At 40.8% G+C, this 22,032-nt stretch overlaps 1 protein-coding gene across 1 annotated transcript; it reads right to left on the reverse strand.

Moving 5' to 3' along the window:
• Positions 1–1,428: 1,428 nt before the first annotated feature.
• LOC106604504 (uncharacterized) lies at positions 1,429–16,401 on the reverse strand. Its single transcript, XM_014199171.2, has 6 exons — positions 16,311–16,401; positions 15,703–16,047; positions 14,839–15,180; positions 3,793–3,909; positions 3,593–3,645; positions 1,429–3,458 (listed from the first exon to the last, which is right to left on the reverse strand). Exons 1-6 carry the CDS (start codon positions 16,351–16,353, stop codon positions 3,327–3,329), a joined length of 1,032 nt encoding a protein of 343 aa, XP_014054646.1. The 5' UTR covers positions 16,354–16,401; the 3' UTR covers positions 1,429–3,326.
• Between the last annotated feature and the right edge of the window lie 5,631 nt (positions 16,402–22,032).

Below are 22,032 nucleotides of genomic sequence, written 5' to 3' on the forward strand. Positions count from 1 at the left end.
TCGTCGCCCGAAGGAGGAATTGGAAGAAGCCAAGAGGGAGCGACGGTACTATGAGGCGCTGTATCCTCCAATAGGGGAGGCGAAGAGGCATACGGGGAGTTTGGCGAGGTCAGGGGGGAGCCCTGATATAACTTCCCGGGCATTTCGGAGAGAGCCATGGAGTAAACCAGAGCCAGTCGGGGAGTCAAGCGCGGAGCACGACGCTAGATTCCGGAGAGAGGTACAGGCGGAAAGGGCACGGCGGAGCAGGCGCGCAGAGGGGCGAGCAATGCAGTATGGAGTGATGCTCACTATGTCGCCCATACGCACTCACAGTCCAGTGCGGTCGATACAAGCTCCTCAACGTTGCCGTGCGAGAGTTGGCCGGCAGCCAGGGAAAAGTGCGCCAGCTCAACGTATCTGGCCTCCAGTGCGGCTCTTCGGCCCAGGATATCCTGCGCCTGCTCCACACATGGTACCCCGCACTCCCCAGCACAGCCCAGTTCGTCCTGTGCCAGCGCTCTGCCCTTGCCGGGCTAGAGTCAGCATCGAGCCAGGATGGGTTGTGCTGGCCGCAAGCACCAGACATCCAGTAAACCTCCATGGCCCAGTACGTCCGGTGCCTGCTCCGCTCACTCTTCCTCCAGTGCACCCCCCTATCCCAGGCAGCCTGGAGCCGCCAGCGACGCTTCTCAGCCCGGAGCCTCCGGCGACGCTCCTCAGCCCGGAGCCTCCGGCGACGCTCCTCAGCCCGGAGCCTCCGGCGACGCTCCTCAGCCCGGAGCCTCCGGCGACGCCTCCCAGTCCGGAGCCTTCGGCGACGCTCCCTAGTCCGGGGCCTTCTGCGGCGGTCTGCAGCCCAGGGCCTTCAGCGGCGGTCTGCAGCCCAGATCCTCCAGCGGTGGTCGGCAGCGCAGAACCTCCGGTAATGATCCACAGGTCAGGGTTCCAGAAGCGGAGGGATCTGCAGGCACAACGGGGCTACGCCCGGAGCCGGAGCCACCTCCGTCGCTGGAGGATTGTCGGAAGGTCCTGGGTGTAGCACATGAGCCGCCATAGACGGTGGCCACCCTCTCTTCCCTCCCTTTGTGTTTGGGGTTGTTTTTGTTGGTTTTGGTTTGGGGTGCAGTCGGGGTCTGCACCTTTGGGGGGGTACAGTCACGTCCTGACCAGTGAAAGAGGTCATTTGCCATAGTAGAGTGGTCAGGGCGTGACAGGGGGTTGTTTTGTGTGTTTTGGGGTTTTCTGTTTCTAGGTGGGATTGTTCTAGTTTTCTATTTCTATGTGTTGGTTTTCATGTTTTGGCCGGGTATGGTTTCCAATCAGAGGCAGGTGTCTTTTGTTGTCTCTGATTGGAAGCCATACTTAGGCAGCCTGTTTTCCTTTGGGGTTTGTGGGTAGTTGTTTTCGTTTAGTCTAGTGGACCTGACGGGACTGTTGTTGGTCGTTTTATTATTTTGTTGTTTAAGTGTATTCATTAAAGAAACAGAATGAGCACTATACATGCTGCGTCTTGGTCTCCATTTAACGACCCCTGTGACACTGACTCTATAGCGGAAGGCAGCTTGATGTACAAGTACACCTCCTGGATAGGACACTTATCTCAATCCATCTCCTTTATGCTGAGTGCCAAGCAGAGAGGCATCCGGTCCTGGGGATCAAACCCTCAACCTTCTTATCTCACAGTGGACACTAAGCACAAGGCCACTGAGTTGGCTCACAGTTAAACAGTATGTCTAAACAATGTGCTGAGATACAAGAGATACAATAGAAGAGGAAAACATAGAATCACTAAGGAAGTCTAAAATAACAGTACAATCGCAGATTAAAGGCCAGGAGTGATTTAAAGACCTCAATGGTTTCTGGCCCTCTACCTGGAAAGACAAGCCATTCCATAACTGTGCCGCTTTGACAGAGAACGCTCCTAGAAGAATGAGCTTCTTACATCAGTGGAGTCCTCTCAGAGGAGGAAGGGGAGGACCATCCTCCTTAGTGAATTTCATAAAAATAAAAATAGTGAAACATTTAAAAAGTTATCCTTTTTAGATAAAACTATACAAAATATATTCAAGTCACCAAATAATTGATTAAAACGCACTATTTTGCAATGAAGGTCTACAGTAGCCTCATCGGTACTCTCTAGGGTAGGCACCATGGTGTAGCTGGAGGACAGCTAGTTTCCATTCTCCTCATGTTTCTCACTGCCTTCATAGACGTACACAGTAATTATTACAACTTCTGGAGGACATCCTGAAACTCATCAGAGCACTTATAGCATTAACTGAAATGTTGTCCACCCAATCAACGGATCAGAGAATTAATCTAGTACTGAAAGCATAAGCTACATCTAGCTACCACTGCAGTGCATAAAATGTGTTGAGTAGTTGACTCAAAGAGAAAGACAATAGTTGAACAGTTTTGAACAAACGAATTCCTTTAAAAAAAATACTTAGCTAGCATATGCAGTTAGCTAGTTTAGCCAACACCCGGCTCAAACAAAGGGATGCTATGTTAGCTAGCTGGCAATAACTACCCAAAACTGTAACTCTTTCAAGTCAAGGTGGGCTTTTGGTTTTACTAATTTATTGCCAACAGGGCCCGCTGGTGTAGGTACTAAACTGCTTACTGACTTGTACTGCATGATTGTAAGCGGGTTAACTAACACGTTAATTCTATTAGCTATGTTGACTATGACGTTACTTTGGCTAATATGGTGACAACGATGTAGGCTGTGTGTAGCGGTTATGATATGAATGTTTGGCTTGGAAAGGTTTTTTCCCCTGGTCACAGACAGCTGATGTGTTGTGCTATGAAGTTCATAAGCGAAGGGAAAAGGTGAGAGGAGGAGAGCGCATAGATGCGAAAAGGAATACAACGAGCTGTTTGTATGTGGCTATGAAAGTGAGCTCTTTGCGTGTGATCAGGGGTGTATTCATTCCGCCGATTCGGTAAAACACTTTTCTTAAACGGAAGCAAACGTAATGAAATGGGGATATACATACCTGTATTCGTCCAATAGTAACTCTTGTTTGCAACTGTTGGACTAATGATTACACCCTAGATCAGCTAGATGCATGTAAAAGTGTACAAGGCGTTATTTCATGTGTCACTGTCTGTCACCTCAAATCTTTCTCTCGACCTGTGTGCACCTACGTTGTAAACTTTCATTCATAGGCTAGGTTGTGGCAACCTCATGATGGGTATAGGGAACATTTTGCCACTGTCTGACTTGATAGAAAATGTCACTGTATCAGTAAGGCTAAAACGTCATGACTGTTTAAACACATTATATATTAAGAAAAGTTTATTTACCAAACTACATCCATTCCTCTGCACACAAACAATGTTCAGTCCCAATCTGAGTACCTGACATCAGAGTACACACTCTCCTGTGGTGTCTCTCTCTTCTTTCTTCCTCTTTTAGTTTTCCTCTCAGAGAAATGCAATGCAGCATACTTCAGGGTATCTGGGTCTTGTTCCTGTGAATCATCATCATGTTGTTGGTTTTTGATACAAATGTAGTCATAATAATAGTCAGATAATTAGAGTATCTAGTATCATATTGGAAATCACCTACCAACAGGCCAATATTATAACAACTGTATTTATTTACCTGATCACATTCGATGGTTGAGTTGTCATGTCCAATATGCTGAGCAACACTCACTGTTAACATTAATAAAAACAAGCATGAACATGACAAAAGTCAAGATAGGTAATAGACAGAGATATTTTACTTGATAACAAGTATTGTGTATTAATCGTAAAATGTATTAGGTGTTCATCTACAGTTTGTAATACCAGAGAGCTCACCTTTATAATGTTCACAAATTGGCTTTGTATTTCTGCTGAAGACCAGTATAATGATCACAATCACACAGAAAACTGATGTCACTCCCAGTCCAATGACTACATGTTCCAGCGATCTTTCTGAAAGGAAGAAAAAATGTAATAATGAGAGTCGACATATTCCATCCTTATATTAAAATAAAATAGTAAGAGAGATATATACCACCCTTATATTAAAGTAAAAAAAATTTAAAAGATACATACCACCTTTATATTAAAATAAAATAATAAGAGAGATATATACCAGCATTGTATTAAAATCAAATAGTAAAAGAGATAAATACCACCCTTATATTAAAATAAAATATGAAGAAATATGTACTATCCTTATATTAAAATAAAATATTAAGAGAGATATATATACCTCCCTTATATTAAAATAAAATAGTAAGAGAGCTATATACCACCATGTATATTACAATAAAATAGTAAGAAATATATACATATATATATATATTCGTTTCTGGCTGCTGGAGAGCGAGGTCATGAGCACGTTCCCTATTTTTCAGCATGTTTTTACAAAAAATATACATTTAGAGTTAGATAAACGTTGATTTTTTTGGCAGGGACATATACAGGATGATACCCTCCACAACATAACCTTCACTGCAGATCAAAACTCCAAACCTGCAACCTAATTTTGGACAAAATTACCTGGAAGGATTGATACACCATCCAACCAGGAACTGAGACAGACAAGACAGACCAGATACAACTTAACTTAGCACTGAGATGTGAAGTGTCGAAGCCTTTGAGCCCAACAAATGGCAGGCTACCCCACCCAAATCCATAGGCCTTGAAGCCCCCTCCTGCTGTTCAGAGACCATCCACTGGCATTTTCTACAATAAATCTGCCTCCAGAAGTAAAAGCTTCTCCCAAGTGGGTGAGACACCTATTCCCATTGCCTGCTGCACTGCTGCTTGGAGTCCACCTGGCGATCTGCCCTGGTTGTCTCCCACTGTCTGGTACAGTTAACCCCCCCCCCCCCGAGATTTTGCTTGCACTGCTGGGGCGAGTTACTCTGAAATTACAATGGCTAGCCCCAAGTCATTATATATTTGCTGTACAATATGATCTTGTTGTCATCTGATGCACATTCAGATCTCATAAATCAGAGCTCTCCCTTTCCTATGCCGTGCCTTGATTGTATTAATGTTGATTATATCTGGAAATGTGCATGTACACCCTGGCCCATCTACTGTTGCTACCCCCAATTCTGACTTGTGCTCTGATATCTGCTTCACTGATTTCTGCTCTCGTTAACACTAGAAGCTTATTACCTAAAAAGCTTATTACCTAAAATGGATCAATTGAAAGTGTGGGTTCACAGCTCCAATTCAGATGAGTTGGTCATTACTGAGACGTGGTTAAGGAAGAGTGTTTTTGAATACTGATGCTAACCTTAATGGTTATAACCTTTTTCGGCAAGACAGATCTTCCAAAGGTGGAGTGGCAATCTTTACCAAGGATCACCTTCTGTGCTCAGTTGTCTTCACCAAGTCTGTCCCCAAACAATTTGATTTGCTGGTTTTAAGCATTTAACTTTCAAATAGCTCTTTGTTGACTATTGCTGGGTGCTATCGTCCTCCATCAGTGCCGGCCTGTATCCTACCTGCCCTAAGCGCTCTCCTGGCCCCTTAAACTAAGTCTGAATTTGTCCTGCTAGGTGACCTAAACTGGGACATGCTTATACCACCTGACCAAGTCCTAAAGATGTGGGGCTCCCTAAATCTGTCTCAGATTATCAACAATCCCACAAGGTATGACACTAAACACCCAGAAAAGGGTTCTCTTATTGATGTTATCCTCACAAATAATCCTGATAGGTGTCAGTCTGGTGTTTTCTGTAATGACCTTAGTGATCACTGTTTTACAGCCTGTGTTCGTAATGGCTGCTCAGTAAAACGACCTGTCCTGATTTGTCATAGACGCTTGCTAAAAACATTTAATGAGCAAGCCTTCCTTCATAAACTGGCCTCTGTAAAATGGTTTAGAATCAGCTTGATCCCCTCTGTCAAAGATGCTTGGACCTTCTTTTTTTGATATTTTCAGTGGTATTGTTAACCTATTAGGGCTAGGGGGCAGTATTTGCACGGCTGGATATTTTTTTTTTTTACCCGATTTAATCTGGTTACTAATCCTACCCAGTAACTAGAATATGCATATACTTATTATATATGGATAGAAAACACTCTAAAGTTTCTAAAACTGTTTGAATGGTGTCTGTGAGTATAACAGAACTCATTTGGCAGGCAAAACCCTGAGACATTTTCTGACAGGAAGTGGATACCTGATGTGTTGTATTACCTTTAAACCTATGCCATTGAAAAACACAGGGGCTGAGGAATATTTTGGCACTTCCTATTGCTTCCACTAGATGTCACCAGCCTTTACAAAGTGTTTTGAGTCTTCTGGAGGGAGATCTGACCGAACAAGAGCCATTGAACGATGATGGCCCATTAGACACCTGGGCGCGAGTTCATGTTGGGTACCCTCGTTCCAATACGTTATAAAAGAGTATGCATTCGTCCACCTTGAATATTATTCATGTTCTGGTTAAAAAAGGCCCTAATGATTTATGCTATACAACGTTTGACATGTTTGAACCAACGTAAATATATTTTTTCCCCTCGTTCATGAAGTGAAGTCCGGCGGGCTTAGATCATGTGCTAACAAGACGGAGATTTTTGGACATAAATGATGAGCTTTTTTGAACAAAACTACATTCGTTATGGACCTGTGATACCTGGAAGTGACATCTGATGAAGAGAATCAAAGGTAATGGATTATTTACATAGTATTTTCGATTTTAGATCTCCCCAACATGACGACTAGTCTGTATCGCAACGCGTATTTTTCTGGGCGCAGTGCTCAGATTATTGCAAAGTGTGATTTCCCAGTAAGGTTATTTTTAAATCTGGCAAGTTGATTGCGTTCAAGAGATGTAAATCTATAATTCTTTAAATGACAATATAATATTTTACCAATGTTTTCTAATTTTAATTATTTAATTTGTGATGCTGACTTGACTGCCGGTTATTGGAGGGAAACGATTTCCTCAACATCAATGCCATAGTAAAACGCTGTTTTTGGATATAAATATGAACTTGATAGAACTAAAAATGCATGCATTGTCTAACATAATGTCCTAGGAGTGTCATCTGATGGAGATTGTAAAAGGTTAGTGCATCATTTTAGCTGGTTTGATGGTTTTGGTGACCCTGTCTTTGAATTGACAAAACATTACACACAACTCTTGTAAATGTACTGTCCTAACATACTCTAAATTTATGCTTTCGCCATAAAACCTTTTTGAAATCGTAAAACGTGGTTAGATTAAGGAGATGTTTATCTTTCAAAGGGTGTAAAATAGTTGTATGTTTGAAAAATTTGAATTTTGACATTTATTTGGATTCAAATTTGCCGCTCTTGAAATGCACCTGCTGTTGATGGAGTGCACCACGGGCGGGACGCAGGCGTCCCACCTAGCCCATAGAGGTTAACCTGTTGGGGCTAGGGGGCAGTATTTTCACGGCCGGATAAAAAACGTACCCGATTTAAACTGGTTACTACTCTTGCCCAGAAACGAGAATATGCATATAATTAGACAATTTGGATAGAAAACACTCTAAAGTTTCTAAAACTGTTTGAATGGTGTCTGTGAGTATAACAGAACTCATATGGCAGGCAAAAACCTGAGAAGATTCCATGCAGGAAGTGGCCTGTCTGACAATTTGTAGTCCTTCTGTTGCATCTCTATCGAAATTACAGCATCTGTGCTGTTACGTGACACTTTCTAAGGCTTCCATTGGCTCTCTAAAGCGTTCAGAAAGCAGAATGACGCGTTTCCTGTCTCTGGGCAAAGTACAGCAGCAGAGTTTGTAAGTGGCCTGCCTGTAAGTGGCCTGCCTGAGTCTGGAGATGCGCGTCCACGAGACTTCACCATTTTTTTCTTTCACTCTTCGAATGAATACAACGTTGTCCTATTGGAATATTATCGCAATTTTACGAGAAAAATTGCATAGAAATTGATTTTAACCTGTTGGGTCTAGGGGGCAGCATTTGCACGTCTGGATAAAAAAAATGTACCCGATTTAATCTGGTTACTAATCCTACCCAGTAACTAGAATATGCATATACTTATTATATATGGATAGAAAACACTCTAAAGTTTCTAAAACTGTTTGAATGGTGTCTGTGAGTATAACAGAACTCATTTGGCAGGCAAAACCCTGAGACATTTTCTGACAGGAAGTGGATACCTGATGTGTTGTATTGACTTTAAACCTATCCCATTGAAAAACACAGGGGTTTAGGAATATTTTGGCACTTCCTATTGCTTCCACTAGATGTCACCAGCCTTTACAAAGTGTTTTGAGTCTTCTGGAGGGAGATCTGACCGAACAAGAGCCATGGAACGATGATGTCCCATTAGACACCTGGCGCGCGAGTTCATGTTGGGTACCCTCGTTCCAATACGTTATAAAAGAGTATGCATTCGTCCACCTTGAATATTATTCATGTTCTGGTTAAAAAAGGCCCTAATGATTTATGCTATACAACGTTTGACATGTTTGAACGAACGGAAATATATTTTTTCCCCTCGTTCATGACGAGAAGTCCGGCTGGCTTACATCATGTGCTAACGAGACGGAGATTTTTGGACATAAATGATGAGCTTTTTTGAACAAAACTACATTCGTTATGGACCTGTGATACCTGGAAGTGACATCTGATGAAGAGAATCAAAGGTAATGGATTATTTACATAGTATTTTCGATTTTAGATCTCCCCAACATGACGTCTAGTCTGTATCGCAACGCGTATTTTTCTGGGCGCAGTGCTCAGATTATTGCAAAGTGTGATTTCCCAGTAAGGTTATTTTTAAATCTGGCAAGTTGATTGAGTTCAAGAGATGTAAATCTATAATTCTTTAAATGACAATATAATATTTTACCAATGTTTTCTAATTTTAATTATTTAATTTGTGACGCTGACTTGACTGCCGGTTATTGGAGGGAAACGATTTCCTCAACATCAATGCCATAGTAAAACGCTGTTTTTGGATATAAATATGAACTTGATAGAACTAAAAATGCATGCATTGTCTAACATAATGTCCTAGGAGTGTCATCTGATGGAGATTGTAAAAGGTTAGTGCATCATTTTAGCTGGTTTTATGGTTTTGGTGACCCTGTCTTTGACTTGACAAAACATTACACACAACTCTTGTAAATGTACTGTCCTAACATACTCTAAATTTATGCTTTCGCCGTAAAACCTTTTTGAAATCGTAAAACGTGGTTAGATTAAGGAGATGTTTATCTTTCAAATGGTGTAAAATAGTTGTATTTTTGAAAAATTTGAATTTTGACATTTATTTGGATTCAAATTTGCCGCTCTTGAAATGCACCTGCTGTTGATGGAGTGCACCACGGGTGGCACGCTAGCGTCCCACCTAGCCCCAAGAGGTTAAACAGCGTTTGACATGCTTCTAAGTAGGGTAATGGAATATTTAGAATTTCTTTGTCACGAAATGCGCTCGCGCGTTACCCTTCGGATAGTGACCTGAACGCATGAACAAAACGGAGGTATTTGGATATAACTATGGATTATTTGGAACCAAAACAACATTTGTTGTTGAAGTAGAAGTCCTGGGAGTGCATTCTGACGAAGAACAGCAAAGGTAATCAAATTTCTCTAATAGTAATTCTTAGTTTAGGTTGCCCCAATCTTGGTGGGTGTCAAATTAGCTAGCCGTGATGGCTGAGCTATGTACTCAGAATATTGCAAAATGTGCTTTCGCCGAAAAGCTATTTTAAAATCTGACATAGCGTTTGCATAAAGGAGTTCTGTATCTATAATTCTTAAAATAATGTATGTATTTTGTCAACGTTTATCATGAGTAATTTAGTAAATTCACCGGAAGTTTTCGGTGGGTATGCTAGTTCTGAACATCACATGCTAATGTAAAAAGCTGTTTTTTGATATAAATATGAACTTGATTGAACAAAATATGCATGTATTGTATAACATAATGTCCTAGGAGTGTCATCTGATGAAAATCATCAAAGGTTAGTGCTGCATTTAGCTGTGGTTTTGGTTTTTGTGACATACATGCTTGCTTTGAAAATGGCTGTGTGATTATTTTTGGCTGGGTACTCTCCTGACATAATCTAATGTTTTGCTTTCGCTGTAAAGCCTTTTTGAAATTGGACAACGTGGTTGGATTAACGAGAGTCGTATCGTTAAAATGGTGTAAAATAGTCATATGTTTGAGAAATTGAAGTTATAGCATTTTTTAGGTATTTGTATTTCGCACCACGCGATTCCACTGGCTGTTGAATAGAGTGGGACGCTAACGTCCCACCTTGCCCATAGAAGTTAACACAAAATCTGGGGAGGGGCCAGCTGAGTATATAATCTGCATATAAATGGATGAGAGAGCTTCTTACTGCCTGAGCTATGTTGTTGATGTAAATTTAGAAGAGTGTGGGGCCTAAGATTGAGCCTTGTGGTACTCCCTTCGTGACAGGCAGTGGCTGAGACAGCAGATTTTCTGTCTTTATACACTGCACTCTTTGAGAGAGGTAGCAAACCAGGCCAAATACCCCTCAGAGACACCAATCCTTCTTAGCTGGCCCACAAGAATGGAATGGTCTACCGAATCAAAAGCTTTGGCCAATAAAAATTGCAGCACAACATTGCTTAGAAACAAGGGCAATGGTGACATCATTGAGGAGCTTTAAGGTTGCAGTGACACATCCATAACCTGAGTGGAAACCAGATTGCATACCAGAGAGAATACTATAGACATCAAGAAAGCCAGTCAGTTGATTATTGACAAGTTTTTCCAACACTTTTGATTAAGCACCTCGGACTCAGTGACTGCCTGCAGGGAGAAACCTTGTAGCGGGGCAGGGGAAAAAGAGGGAGAAGCATCAGGGATAGTCACATTAGAAGGGGTGGGAGATGAGGAAACGTTAGATGGGCAAGGAGGCATGGCTGAGTCGAATAGGAATCCTGACTTAACTTCTCTAGAGCCAGTGGGACGAAATCGTCCCACCTACTCAACAGCCAGTTGAATCCCGTGGCGCGTTATTCAAATACCTTAGAAATGCTATTACTTCAATTTCTCAAACATATGACTATTTTACACAATTTTAAAGACAAGACTCTCGTTAATCTAACCACACTGTCCGATTTCAAAAAGGCTTTACAACGAAAGCAAAACATTAGATTATGTCAGCAGAGTACCCAGACAGAAATAATCAGACACCCATTTTTCAAGCTAGCATATAATGTCACATAAACCCAAACCACAGCTAAATGCAGCACTAACCTTTGATGATCTTCATCAGATGACAACCCTAGGACATTATGTTATACAATACATGCATGTTTTGTTCAATCAAGTTCATATTTATATCAAAAACCAGCTTTTTACATTAGCATGTGACGTTCAGAACTAGCATTCCCACCGAACACTTCCGGTGAATTTACTAAATTACTCACGATAAACGTTCACAAAAAACATAACAATTAATTTAAGAATTATAGATACAGAACTCCTTTATGCAATCGTGGTGTCCGATTTTAAAATAGCTTTTCGGTGAAAGCACATTTTGCAATATTCTGAGTAGATAGCTTGCCATCACTAATTGCTTGCCATCACTAAGTACCAAACTTTGACACCCACCAAGTTTGGGACTCACCAAACTCAGATTTACTATAAGAAAAATTGGATTACCTTCGCTGTTCTTCGTCAGAATGCACTCCCAGGACTTCTACTTCAACAACAAATGTTGGTTTGGTTCCAAATAATCCATAGTTATATCCAAATAGCAGCGTTTTGTTTGTGCGTTCAAGACACTATCCGAAGGGTAACGAAGGGTGACGCGCAGACGCATATCGTGACAAAAAATGTCAAAATATTCCATTACCGTACTTCGAAGCATGTCAAACGCTGTTTAAAATCCATTTTTATGCGATTTTTCTCGTAAAATAGCGATAATATTCCGACCGGGAGTCGTTGTTTTCGTTCAAAGACTGAAAAAGTAAAATGGACTCTTCACGTGCATGCGTACGCCCGTCTCATTGTTCTCAGATCGACCACTTTCCAAATGCGCTACTGTTTCTCAGCCAGTAAGTGCAGAGTCATGATTCAACGTTCTGGCGCCTTCTGAGAGCCTATGGGAGCCTTAGAAAGTGTCACGTTACAGCAGAGATCCTCTGTTTTGGATAGAGATGACAAAGAAGGCCAAGAAATGGTCAGACAGGGTACTTCTTGTACAGAATCTTCTCAGGTTTTGGCCTGCCATTTGAGTTCTGTTATACTCACAGACACCATTCAAACAGTTTTAGAAACTTTGGAGTGTTTTCTATCCAAAGCTACTAATTATATGCATATTCTAGTTTCTGGGCAGGAGTAATAACCAGATTAAATCGGGTACGTTTTTTATCTGGCCGTGAAAATACTGCCCCCTATCCATAACAAGTTAAAGTAACTAACTTTGGCCTTCCGGATAGCCTGACTGCACTTATTTCTCATTTGCCTGAATGAGAGCCAGTCAGCCTGAGTATGCGTGTGTCGAGCCTTTCGCCAAATGCAATTCTTGAGGTGGAGTAACTCGGCAAGATCACGGTCGAACCAGGGGCTGAAACGGTTTTTAATTCTCATTTATTTTCTTTATGGGGTTGTGTTTGTTAAATGCTCTACAAAAAAGCTTTCTTAGTGTCCAACAAGCTTTCTCTACCCTTAACCTTGTTCTGAACGCCTCCAAAACAAAGGTAATGTGGTTAGGTAAGAAGAATGCCCCTCTCCCCACAGGTGTGATTACTACCTCTGAGGGTTTAGAGCTTGAGATAGTCACCTCATACAAGTACTTGAGAGTATGGCTAGACGGTACACTGTCCTTCTCCCAGCACATATCAAAGCTGCAGGCTAAAGTTAGAGGAATCCAATTCTAGATTTATTGTAATCGCTCCTCTTTCACCCCAGCTGCCAAACTAAGACTGATTCAGATGACCATCCTACCCATGCTAGATTACAGATGCTAGATCCTACCCATGCTAGATTAGATCGGCAGGTAAGGGTGCTCTCGAGCAGCTAGGGCAATCAGATTTGCCACTATTGCTCCTAATAGGACACATCACTGCACTTTATACTCCTCTGTAAACTGGTCACTCACATCCCTGTGTTGCTCGTCTTTTCAGTTCGCTGCAGCTAGCAACTGGAATGAGCTGCAACAATCACTCAAACTGGACAGTTTAATCTCAATCTCTTCTCTTCATTCAAAGACTCAATCATGGACACTCTTACTGACAGTTGTGGCTGCTTTGCGTGATGTATTGTTGTCTCTGCCTTCTTGGCCTTTGTGCTGTTGTCTGTGCCCAATAATGTTTTGTGCTGCTACCGTGTTGTGCTGCTACCATGTTGTTGTCATGTTATGTTGCTACCATGCTGTGCTGTCATGTGTTGCTGCCTAGCTATGTTTTTGTCTTAGGTCTTTCTTTATGTAGTGTTGTGTTGTCTCTCTAAATCCTAATGTGTGTTTTGTCCTATATTTAGATATATATACATTATATATATATTTTTTTTATCCCAGCCCCCATCCCCGCAGGAGGCCTTTTGCCTTTTGGTAGGCCGTCATTGTAAGTAATTTGTTCTTAACTGACTTGCCTAGTTAAATAAAGGTTAAACAAAAAATATTAAAATAAAAAGAGCGTCTGGAAATGGCAGAGGAGGATCAGGGACTGTTCCTAGCAACTGTTAATTTCTGGTGACTTTTCCTGCACTTTCAGCAACAGTGGCATCACCCAGGTGGTTGCTACATTTTTGTTAATGTACGACCAGTAGCTACAGAAAGGAGCGGCTTCTATGAAGGAATTGAATGCAGGAAAAGCAGGTGTAGTGCTATGATGAGTGGCTCTCTGTTTTGTCTCTATCCTGCCTTTTCAACCCAAACTTCCTCAACTCCCTTTCCCTAGTATGACTAAGGACATTCAATCTCCAACTCCATCATCCTAATCTGTTTGAGGACATTCAATCTCCATATCCATCATTCTGATTTGACGAGGGACATTCAATCTCCATCTCCATCATCTCAATTTATATTTATTGTGTTTGTCATTTTGTTTTGCTTTTTAAAGCGTTGAGATAATTTTTGTAATGAAAAGCGATATACACATTAAATAAATTGTTATCATTATCATATAAAAGTCATGGATTGATTAAAGCCACATTTTGAAGGAGAGATTTAATAAAAAAACTACGTTTGTGTTTCTTTAAATAAGTTATTCATAACTATCAGCAGGTTGTATTTTGTTTACAACATCTAAGAATTTACAGCTGAACATTCATTTCTGGTCAATGATGTGAATATTGTTATAGCAAAAGGCACATAGATCTCAACCAACGTGCTGTACACTGACTGTACAAACCATTGTCCATGACAGACTGACCAGGTGAATCCAGGTGAACGCTATGATCCCGTTGATGTCACTTGTTAAATCCAAGTGAAGGGGAGGAGACAGGTTATAGAAGGATTTTAAAGCCTTGAGACAATTGAGACATGGATTGTGTAAGTGTGACATTCAGAGGGTGAATGAACAAGACAAAATATTTAATTGCCTTTGAACGGGTTATGGTAGTAGGTGCCAGGCACACTGGTTCTGTGTGTCAATAACTGCAAGGCTTCTGGGTTTTTCATGCTCAACAGTTTCACATGTGTATCAAGAATGGTCCACCACCCAAAGTACATCCAGACAACTCAACACAACTGTAGGAAGCATTGGAGTCAACATGGGCCAGCATCCCTGTGGAACACTTTCAACACCTTGTATAGTTCATGCCCCAATGAATTGAGGCTGTTCTGAGGGCAAAAGGGGATGCAACTCAATATTAGGAAGATGTTCTTAATGTTTTGTACACTCTGTATATGCACCACTTAAATATTACTAAACCTTCTACAATTTCTACACTACAACACATAATATTCATTACCTACCAATATTTAGGTTTGTTCCGTTGCCAAACAGGATCTTCCCACAGGTGGCCACAGCACAGTAGTAAGTCCCAGCATCAGAGAGACTGAGGTTGTTCTTGGAGAGGCGGTAGACACAGCTCTGTGTAGGAGATGGAGTCTCAGGGTTCTTCTTACACTCATCACTCCTGTTCCCAGGGGTGTAAATGACTCCTGGATGGGATTCTCCTGATCCAGCTCTGAACCAGTACACACTGTGTTCTCCTGTACAGGTCTCAAAGAGTACTGTACACTGTAGAATCACAGAGTCTCCTGGATGGACTGGATCAGAAACTGGTTGCTGCACCAATGTAGGGTGATTGTGTCCTATATTGTGTAATTGTATTAAGAAAATAATTATTCATAAGCTTGTAAAGTGGAGACGTCATAGAATTTTAAATAGTAAACATTCTTTTAGGCACATGGCAGTTTTGGAAACAATGCTTTGCTTGCTAGAAAAGAGTGGTGCGGTTGCTAATTAACTGTAAACCTTTTATTTAGTTGTCAGTAATTATTCAAATGTATTCACCCCACAGTCAGCCAAGATGCTTAGCTAGCCAGCTTGAGAGTTGTTTACAGTAAAAGTTAGTTAGCTACCGTTTCTACACTCTTTTGCTAGCTATACCGTAACGTTGTCATTTCAACGCTGTCTCCAAAAATGACAAGTGTCTTTACATTTTACCATAATGACACGCATCCATGTATATCCACTTTCTAAGCATACTGCAGCAAGATTGTCTATAATTTCTCTGAACATCTACAGTATATAGCAGTGTACATCTACTGTATGTATAACAATACACAAAAACACTTGGTGAATATTGAAATATGTAATTTAAATCAAATTACCCTTCACAGCCAAAAATGTTGCATTTCCATAGTTCATCCCATACATTGTCCCAATTCCACAAAAGTATGTTGCCTCATCTAATGTGCTGATATTTCTGATAATGAGATTATACACATATTGAGATTCCTCCACATGGAAACATGGGTTCTTAAACTCTCCTTTAAGTACAGGTTCTGATGCATAGGATACAGATGCAACAATATGGGGCAGTTGGCCAACAGTTTGTCTGTACCAGTACAGGAATTGTTCAGATTCCGCTTTAGGACATGGCAAAGATACATTGTCTCCAAATAGACGAGTAGTCACTGGTATTGGTTGAGGAGCATCTTCAGTCTGAATCAGGCCTGCCAAAATGTGAACGTAATCAGATGTCAATTTCAAATGGAAATGGACATGTTAAACCTTTGAATAACAGTGTATATTCTAGATTAAGTCATCAAACTACTGCAATTCAAATTGCCTGAAGATATATCGGTCACATTGCTGTCCAAACTGAATATATTTCATTACCTTTAGATATGACTTTCCAATAAGATAGTGCTATTCTTTTCGATTTTCAATTTTACTGTTCATTTAAATATTATGTGAGATTAGGACATGCACTTACACACTTGAGAGAGAAGTCCCCAAAGAAGGCAGATTCTGATCATCTTGATATGGACTGACTGTAGCTTTAACAACTGTTTTTCTTTGTTACTATGAATGACTGACTGACAAAATGAAAAGAATTGTGGGCTGTTTAAAATCTCAGAAACACTTGATTGGTTAGGGGAAAGACATGCATCACTTCCTGTGCAACATTTTCACCCGTTTTCAGCCATGTACTGTATGCAATGTAAAGATTTATGTTGTACACACATTTTTTGGCCTACTTTACTGCAAAATATTGCTTAGTGGTGCCATATATCCCAGACACAGATTAAGTCTAGACCACAAATAAAGAGCTATATAGCCCAGGACTAGGCTTATTCTGTGTCTGGAAAACAGCCACGACAAATTCACGCTAAATTTAGTCACCGATAGCTAACTATCAATGGGAGTGATAAGCTGTGGCTAAAGTTAGCTGAAGTCTGTAGTTCCTGTTTAGAGAAAACCGACCATTGGATTACATTTTGTCTTGACTAATTTCACGGTGAGGACTACTTTCACGGTGAGGAACCATCTTACATGAAGTTGTAAAATGCTGAGCTTCCCCTTTAATGGTGAGTGTGAAGCATACTGTGTAAGGTTGACCCAAAAAAGAAAAGGTTTTAATATGCATTTTAATATTTTGCAACATTATAGGGTCAAATAAAAATGCTGATTTTTTACAGTTTACTGACAAATGTGTGAGACACCATATGCAAGAACAAAAAATAAATTATAATAATACATTGATGATACATTGAAAATTACCAAATATTTGACCAAATATACATATTCACAGTGGTGGAAAAAGTATTCAATTGTTATACTTGCCTCAAAAGGCACCTAATGGAGTCTCAGACCATGAGAAACCAGATTCTCTGGTCTGATGAATCCAAGATTGAACTATTTGGCCTGAAAGTCAAACGTCACATCTGGAGGAAACCTGGCACCATCCCTACGGTGAAGCATGGTGGTGGGAGAATCATGCTGTGGGAATGTTTTTCAGTGACAGGGACTGGGAAACTAGTCAGGATCGAGGGAAAGATGAACGGAGCAAAGTACTGTGAGATCCTTGATGAAAACCTGCTCCAGATCGCTCAGGACCTCAGACTGGGACGAAGGTTCACATTCCAACCGGACAACGACCATATGCACACAGCCAAGACAATGCAGGAGTGGCTTCAGGACAAGCCTCTGAGTCTCCTTGCCAAAGCCTGGACATGAACATCTCTGGAGAGACCTGAAAATATCTGTGCAGTGACGATCCCCATTCTACCTGACAGAGCTTGCCGAGAAGAATGGGAGAAAGTCGCCAAATACAGGTGTCATACCCAAGAAGACTCGAGGCTGTAATCACTGCCAAAGGTCCTTCAACAAATTACTGAGCAGAAACATGGATGTCATTCCATTGTCTATGGTATTGTCTATGGTATTGCATTAGGATTTGTATTGTAATATTGTACAAATTAATCCGAAAGCAATGTCCTGAGATTATTTAACCAAAACGCTTACATTTTGTCTAACTAGAGATGCTTGACTGAGATAATTTTGTCCATACTGTATCTGAAACAAAGTTCACTACCAGTCTGAGTACCTGATATCAGAGTACACACTCTCCTGTGGTGTCTCTCTCTTATTTCTTCCTCTTTTAGTTTTCTTCTCAGAGAAATGCAATGCAGCGAAATTTAACAGATCTGTGTTTGGCACCTAATTAAGAGAGTACAGTAAATAAAAACTCCATTGTGCACAATAACAGAAAAGTCTAAATAATAACATGAAAAGTATGTTCAAAGGAAATGTGCATTCTGAGTCTAGGATTCAATTACCTACATAGGGAGCTGGACTACCAACAATGAAGCTTTTAGAGTTATTTTCCCCGACATTTTAGGATATCGCTTTCACGGTGAACACTGCAGATGTCAGCTCAGAAATGACCTTTGAAATTTCAAGCGTGCTATAACACAGATCTAACGTGTATCAGATTGAACCCCGGTCAAGCGTGCTATAACACAGATCTAACGTGTATCAGATTGAACCCCGGTCAAGCGTGCTATAACACAGATCTAATGTGGATCAGATTGAACCCCAGTCTTAGTGTTATATTTTATCTTACTAGTTAATGACAGGCTATGGCTATGCAAAACCAATGTTTTAATAAAGCAAAAATATTTCTAAAGCATTTACTTTTTAATGACCAATACCTAAACTGATGTTTTGAGCATGTTGACATTGTTCAATATAATATTTTAAGTTACACTACAGGTTTCTGGACAATAAATAAGCTAGTGAATATGAGGGTAATTTGACATCTTAAAGCACCACATCTAAAATGTGGGGCTTTAAGAGTACATACATTGAAATAAAACTATCAACCACTTTTTTGATCAACTGAGAGCTGGCCAAATTAAAGCTGCAGGTTATAATTAAGAATATTCAGGTTTTCTTTATGATACACAACACTGCCGCAACATCTCATGGGTTACTGCTGTACTTAGTGATTTATTAACAAATATACACATATACACTAATATATACACTCCTGTATAACAGGCAATGTACCTCTTGTTTTCACACATTGGATAATATAGATGTTACATAACTGACCACTTGACTGCTCTGATGAGAGGTTATCATCATGGTGAATATGCTGAGAGACACTTGCTGTATCAACAGATAGAAACCCAAGCATGAAAATGGAGACGGAATATACAGTATAACATTCAGAGGTGTCAGCCCATGACATTATATTTTACTTACAAATGATCATAGCTAACACATTTGACACAAAACAATATATGTGTACTGTATGTCTAAAATGTCTTATCTTTACAACGATCACGTTTGCCTCTTGTTTTTGGTACAAACAAGAATAAAAATGACACTCACACACACAGCCACTGCTGCTCCCATGCTGAGGACAATGGGATCCACTGTGCTTCCTGGTACAAAAATACATTCATCATGTTTTATGTTAAGCATGCAAATTTAATAAAACAATTTATTTGGCTTCGACTCATTTAAACTAAATAATGGTATCTGTAAAATATGCTTGAATGTTTACATAAAGATTTTCAAGTGTAAGGTAATTTATCAATTTAACAATAAGTTGTGCCTTTAATGGTGTTAAGATTGGTTCCATTGCCAAACAGGATCTCCCCACAAGTGGCCACAGCACAGTAGTAAGTCACAGCATCAGAGGCTGAGGTTCTTCTTGGAGAGGCTGTAGACACGGCTCTGTGTAGGAGAGAGAGTCTCAGGGCTCTTCTCACACTCATCACTCCTGTTCCCAGGGGTGTAAATGACTCCATGGATGAGATTCTCCTTTGACGGCTTGGAACCAGTACACACTGTGTTCTCCTGTACAGGTCTCAGAGAGTACTGTACACTGCAGAGTCACTGAGTCTCCTGGATGGACTGGGTCAGACTCTGGCTGTTGCTCCACTGTCTTGTAGTCAGACCTCTGACCGTTTCCTAAATTAATCAGAACATATTGAGTAATTATTAGACTCTCAAATAATATAAGACAAACATATTTTACTGCAAACTTTCTGATATCTGATAAATTACTAATGAACGAGGGGGAAAAAAATATTTACGTTCGTTCAAACATGTCAAACGTTGTATAGCATAAATCATTAGTGCCTTTTTTAACCAGAACATGAATAATATTCAAGGCGGACGTTTGCATTCTCTTTTAAAACGTTTTGGAACGAGAGTACCCAAACATGAACTCGTGCGCCAGAGTCTAATTGGCCACCACCGTTCCAAGGCTCTTGTTCGTTCAGTTCTTACAGTATAAGACTCAAAACACTTTCTAAAGACTGGTGACATCTAGTGGAAGCCATAGGAAGTGCTCAACAATTAATAAGCCCCTGTGTGTTTCAATGGCATAGGCTTAAAGGTAATTCAACACATCAGGTATCCACTTCCTGTCAGAATTTGTCTCAGGGTTTTGACTGCCATATGAGTTATGTTATACTTACAGACACCATTCAAACAGTTTTAGAAAATTCAGAGTGTTTTCTATCCAAACCTGAACAATAATATGCATATTCTAGCTTCTGAGTTGGTGTAGGAGGCAGTTAAAAATGGGCACATATTTTTTTCAAAATTCTCAATACTGCCCCCTAGCCCCAACAGGTTAAATTCATTGTCAGTTACGCACCGTGTCAAGCGCATATCACCCAGAGTCTCAGGGTGCGCTTGAACGATGGCATCAGACACTGAAGTCTATGCTACGTAAATATTGTTTGGAATCTGAGAAAGATTGGGATGAGGGAGTTCCTCTAGTTTTGTTTGCTGCTCGTGAAACTGTACAGGACTCCCTAGGGTTCAGCCCGGCTGAACTAGTGTTTGGTCACACAGTGAGAGGACCAATGAAAGTCCTTAAAGAACAGTTTTTGTCCCAAGAGTTGTGTACGGGAGAAGAGAATGTGTTGGACTACGTTAGTCGCTTTCGTGAGCGCCTATACCAAGCCTTTGCTCTCGCTAAGGAAGCTCTGTCTTCCTCACAGACAAGTATGAAAAGACGCTATGATAAACAGGCTGTTTCTCGTCCACTACAGCCAGGTGACCAAGTACTGGTGTTATTGCCTGTTCCAGGATCTTCACTATCAGCTCGTTTCTCTGGTCCTTATTTGATTGAAAAGATGTTAAGTGAAACTGATTATGTGCTTCAAACTCCTGATAGGAAACGCCAATCTCGTGTGTGCCACATTAACATGTTGAAAGCATACCACACCCGACCCCTCACCCAGGTAGATAGTTCAACAACAACGGAAGGTACTGCTGTCTCTTCTGCTTCTACTGCGATGGTAGTGGACTGTCATATTTATGATGTTGATGGAGATGGATTAGAGTTGCGCAATACTCAGCAGCAGTGTTAGATTGCCCAACTCAGAAATGCTGATGTCTCTCCAGTCAGGTCTGGTTCATTTAACGGAAGGACAGGCCGACGATATTGTGAGGCTACTCCACAGTTTTCCATGTCTCTTTAATGACGTTCCTACACGCACAAATGTGTTGGAACATGACATTAATGTTGGAAATACTGCCCCTATCAAGCAACACCCATATCGTGTCAATGCTTCTAAGAGGAAGATAATGAGGGATGAAGTGAGATATTTGTTGGAAAATGACCTGGCTACGCCAAGTTCAAGCCCTTGGAGTTCTCCTTGCATTCTGGTTCCTAAACCTGATGGTACGTCCAGGTTATGTACGGATTATCGAAAGGTAAATTCTGTCACATTGCCAGATTCTTTCCCGTTGCCCAGACTGGACGACTGTATCGACACTGTTGTTGGTGCTGCTACTTATGTAACTAAGTTGGACCTCTTAAAAGGTTACTGGCAGGTTCCGTTAACCTCACGTGCTTCTGAGATTTCTGCCTTTGTTACCCCAGACAGCTTCCTACAATACTCTGTCATGGCTTTTGGGATGCGAAATGCACCAGCCACTTTTCAACGACTGGTTAACACCGTATTAGCTGGCGTTCCTAATTGTAGTGCATATCTTGATGATCTAGTGATTTATTCATCTGAGTGGTCAGATCATGTTAACTCTCTAAGTGTAGTATGTGAGCGTTTGGCAGCTGCTTCTTTAACCCTGAACTTGGCCAAGTGTGAGTTTAGGAAGGCAACGGTTACCTATCTCGGCAAAGAGGTCGGCCATGGACAGGTGCGCCCTGTTGATGCCAAGGTCTT

This window comes from Salmo salar, chromosome ssa05 (assembly GCF_905237065.1).
Source record: "Salmo salar chromosome ssa05, Ssal_v3.1, whole genome shotgun sequence".
Lineage (NCBI taxonomy): Eukaryota > Metazoa > Chordata > Actinopteri > Salmoniformes > Salmonidae > Salmo > Salmo salar.

Bases quoted from the DNA above. Each gene is read 5' to 3' on its own strand.
- LOC106604504 (XM_014199171.2), bottom strand. From the start codon at position 16,353: ATGATCAGAATCTGCCTTCTTTGGGGACTTCTCTCTCAAGTGT. The intron at 16,048-16,310 runs GTAAGTGCATGT...ACATTTTGGCAG, and splicing joins GGGACTTCTCTCTCAAGTGT to GCCTGATTCAGACTGAAGAT. The intron at 3,910-14,838 runs GTAGGTAATGAA...TCTTCCTTTCAG, and splicing joins CGGAACAAACCTAAATATTG to AAAGATCGCTGGAACATGTA.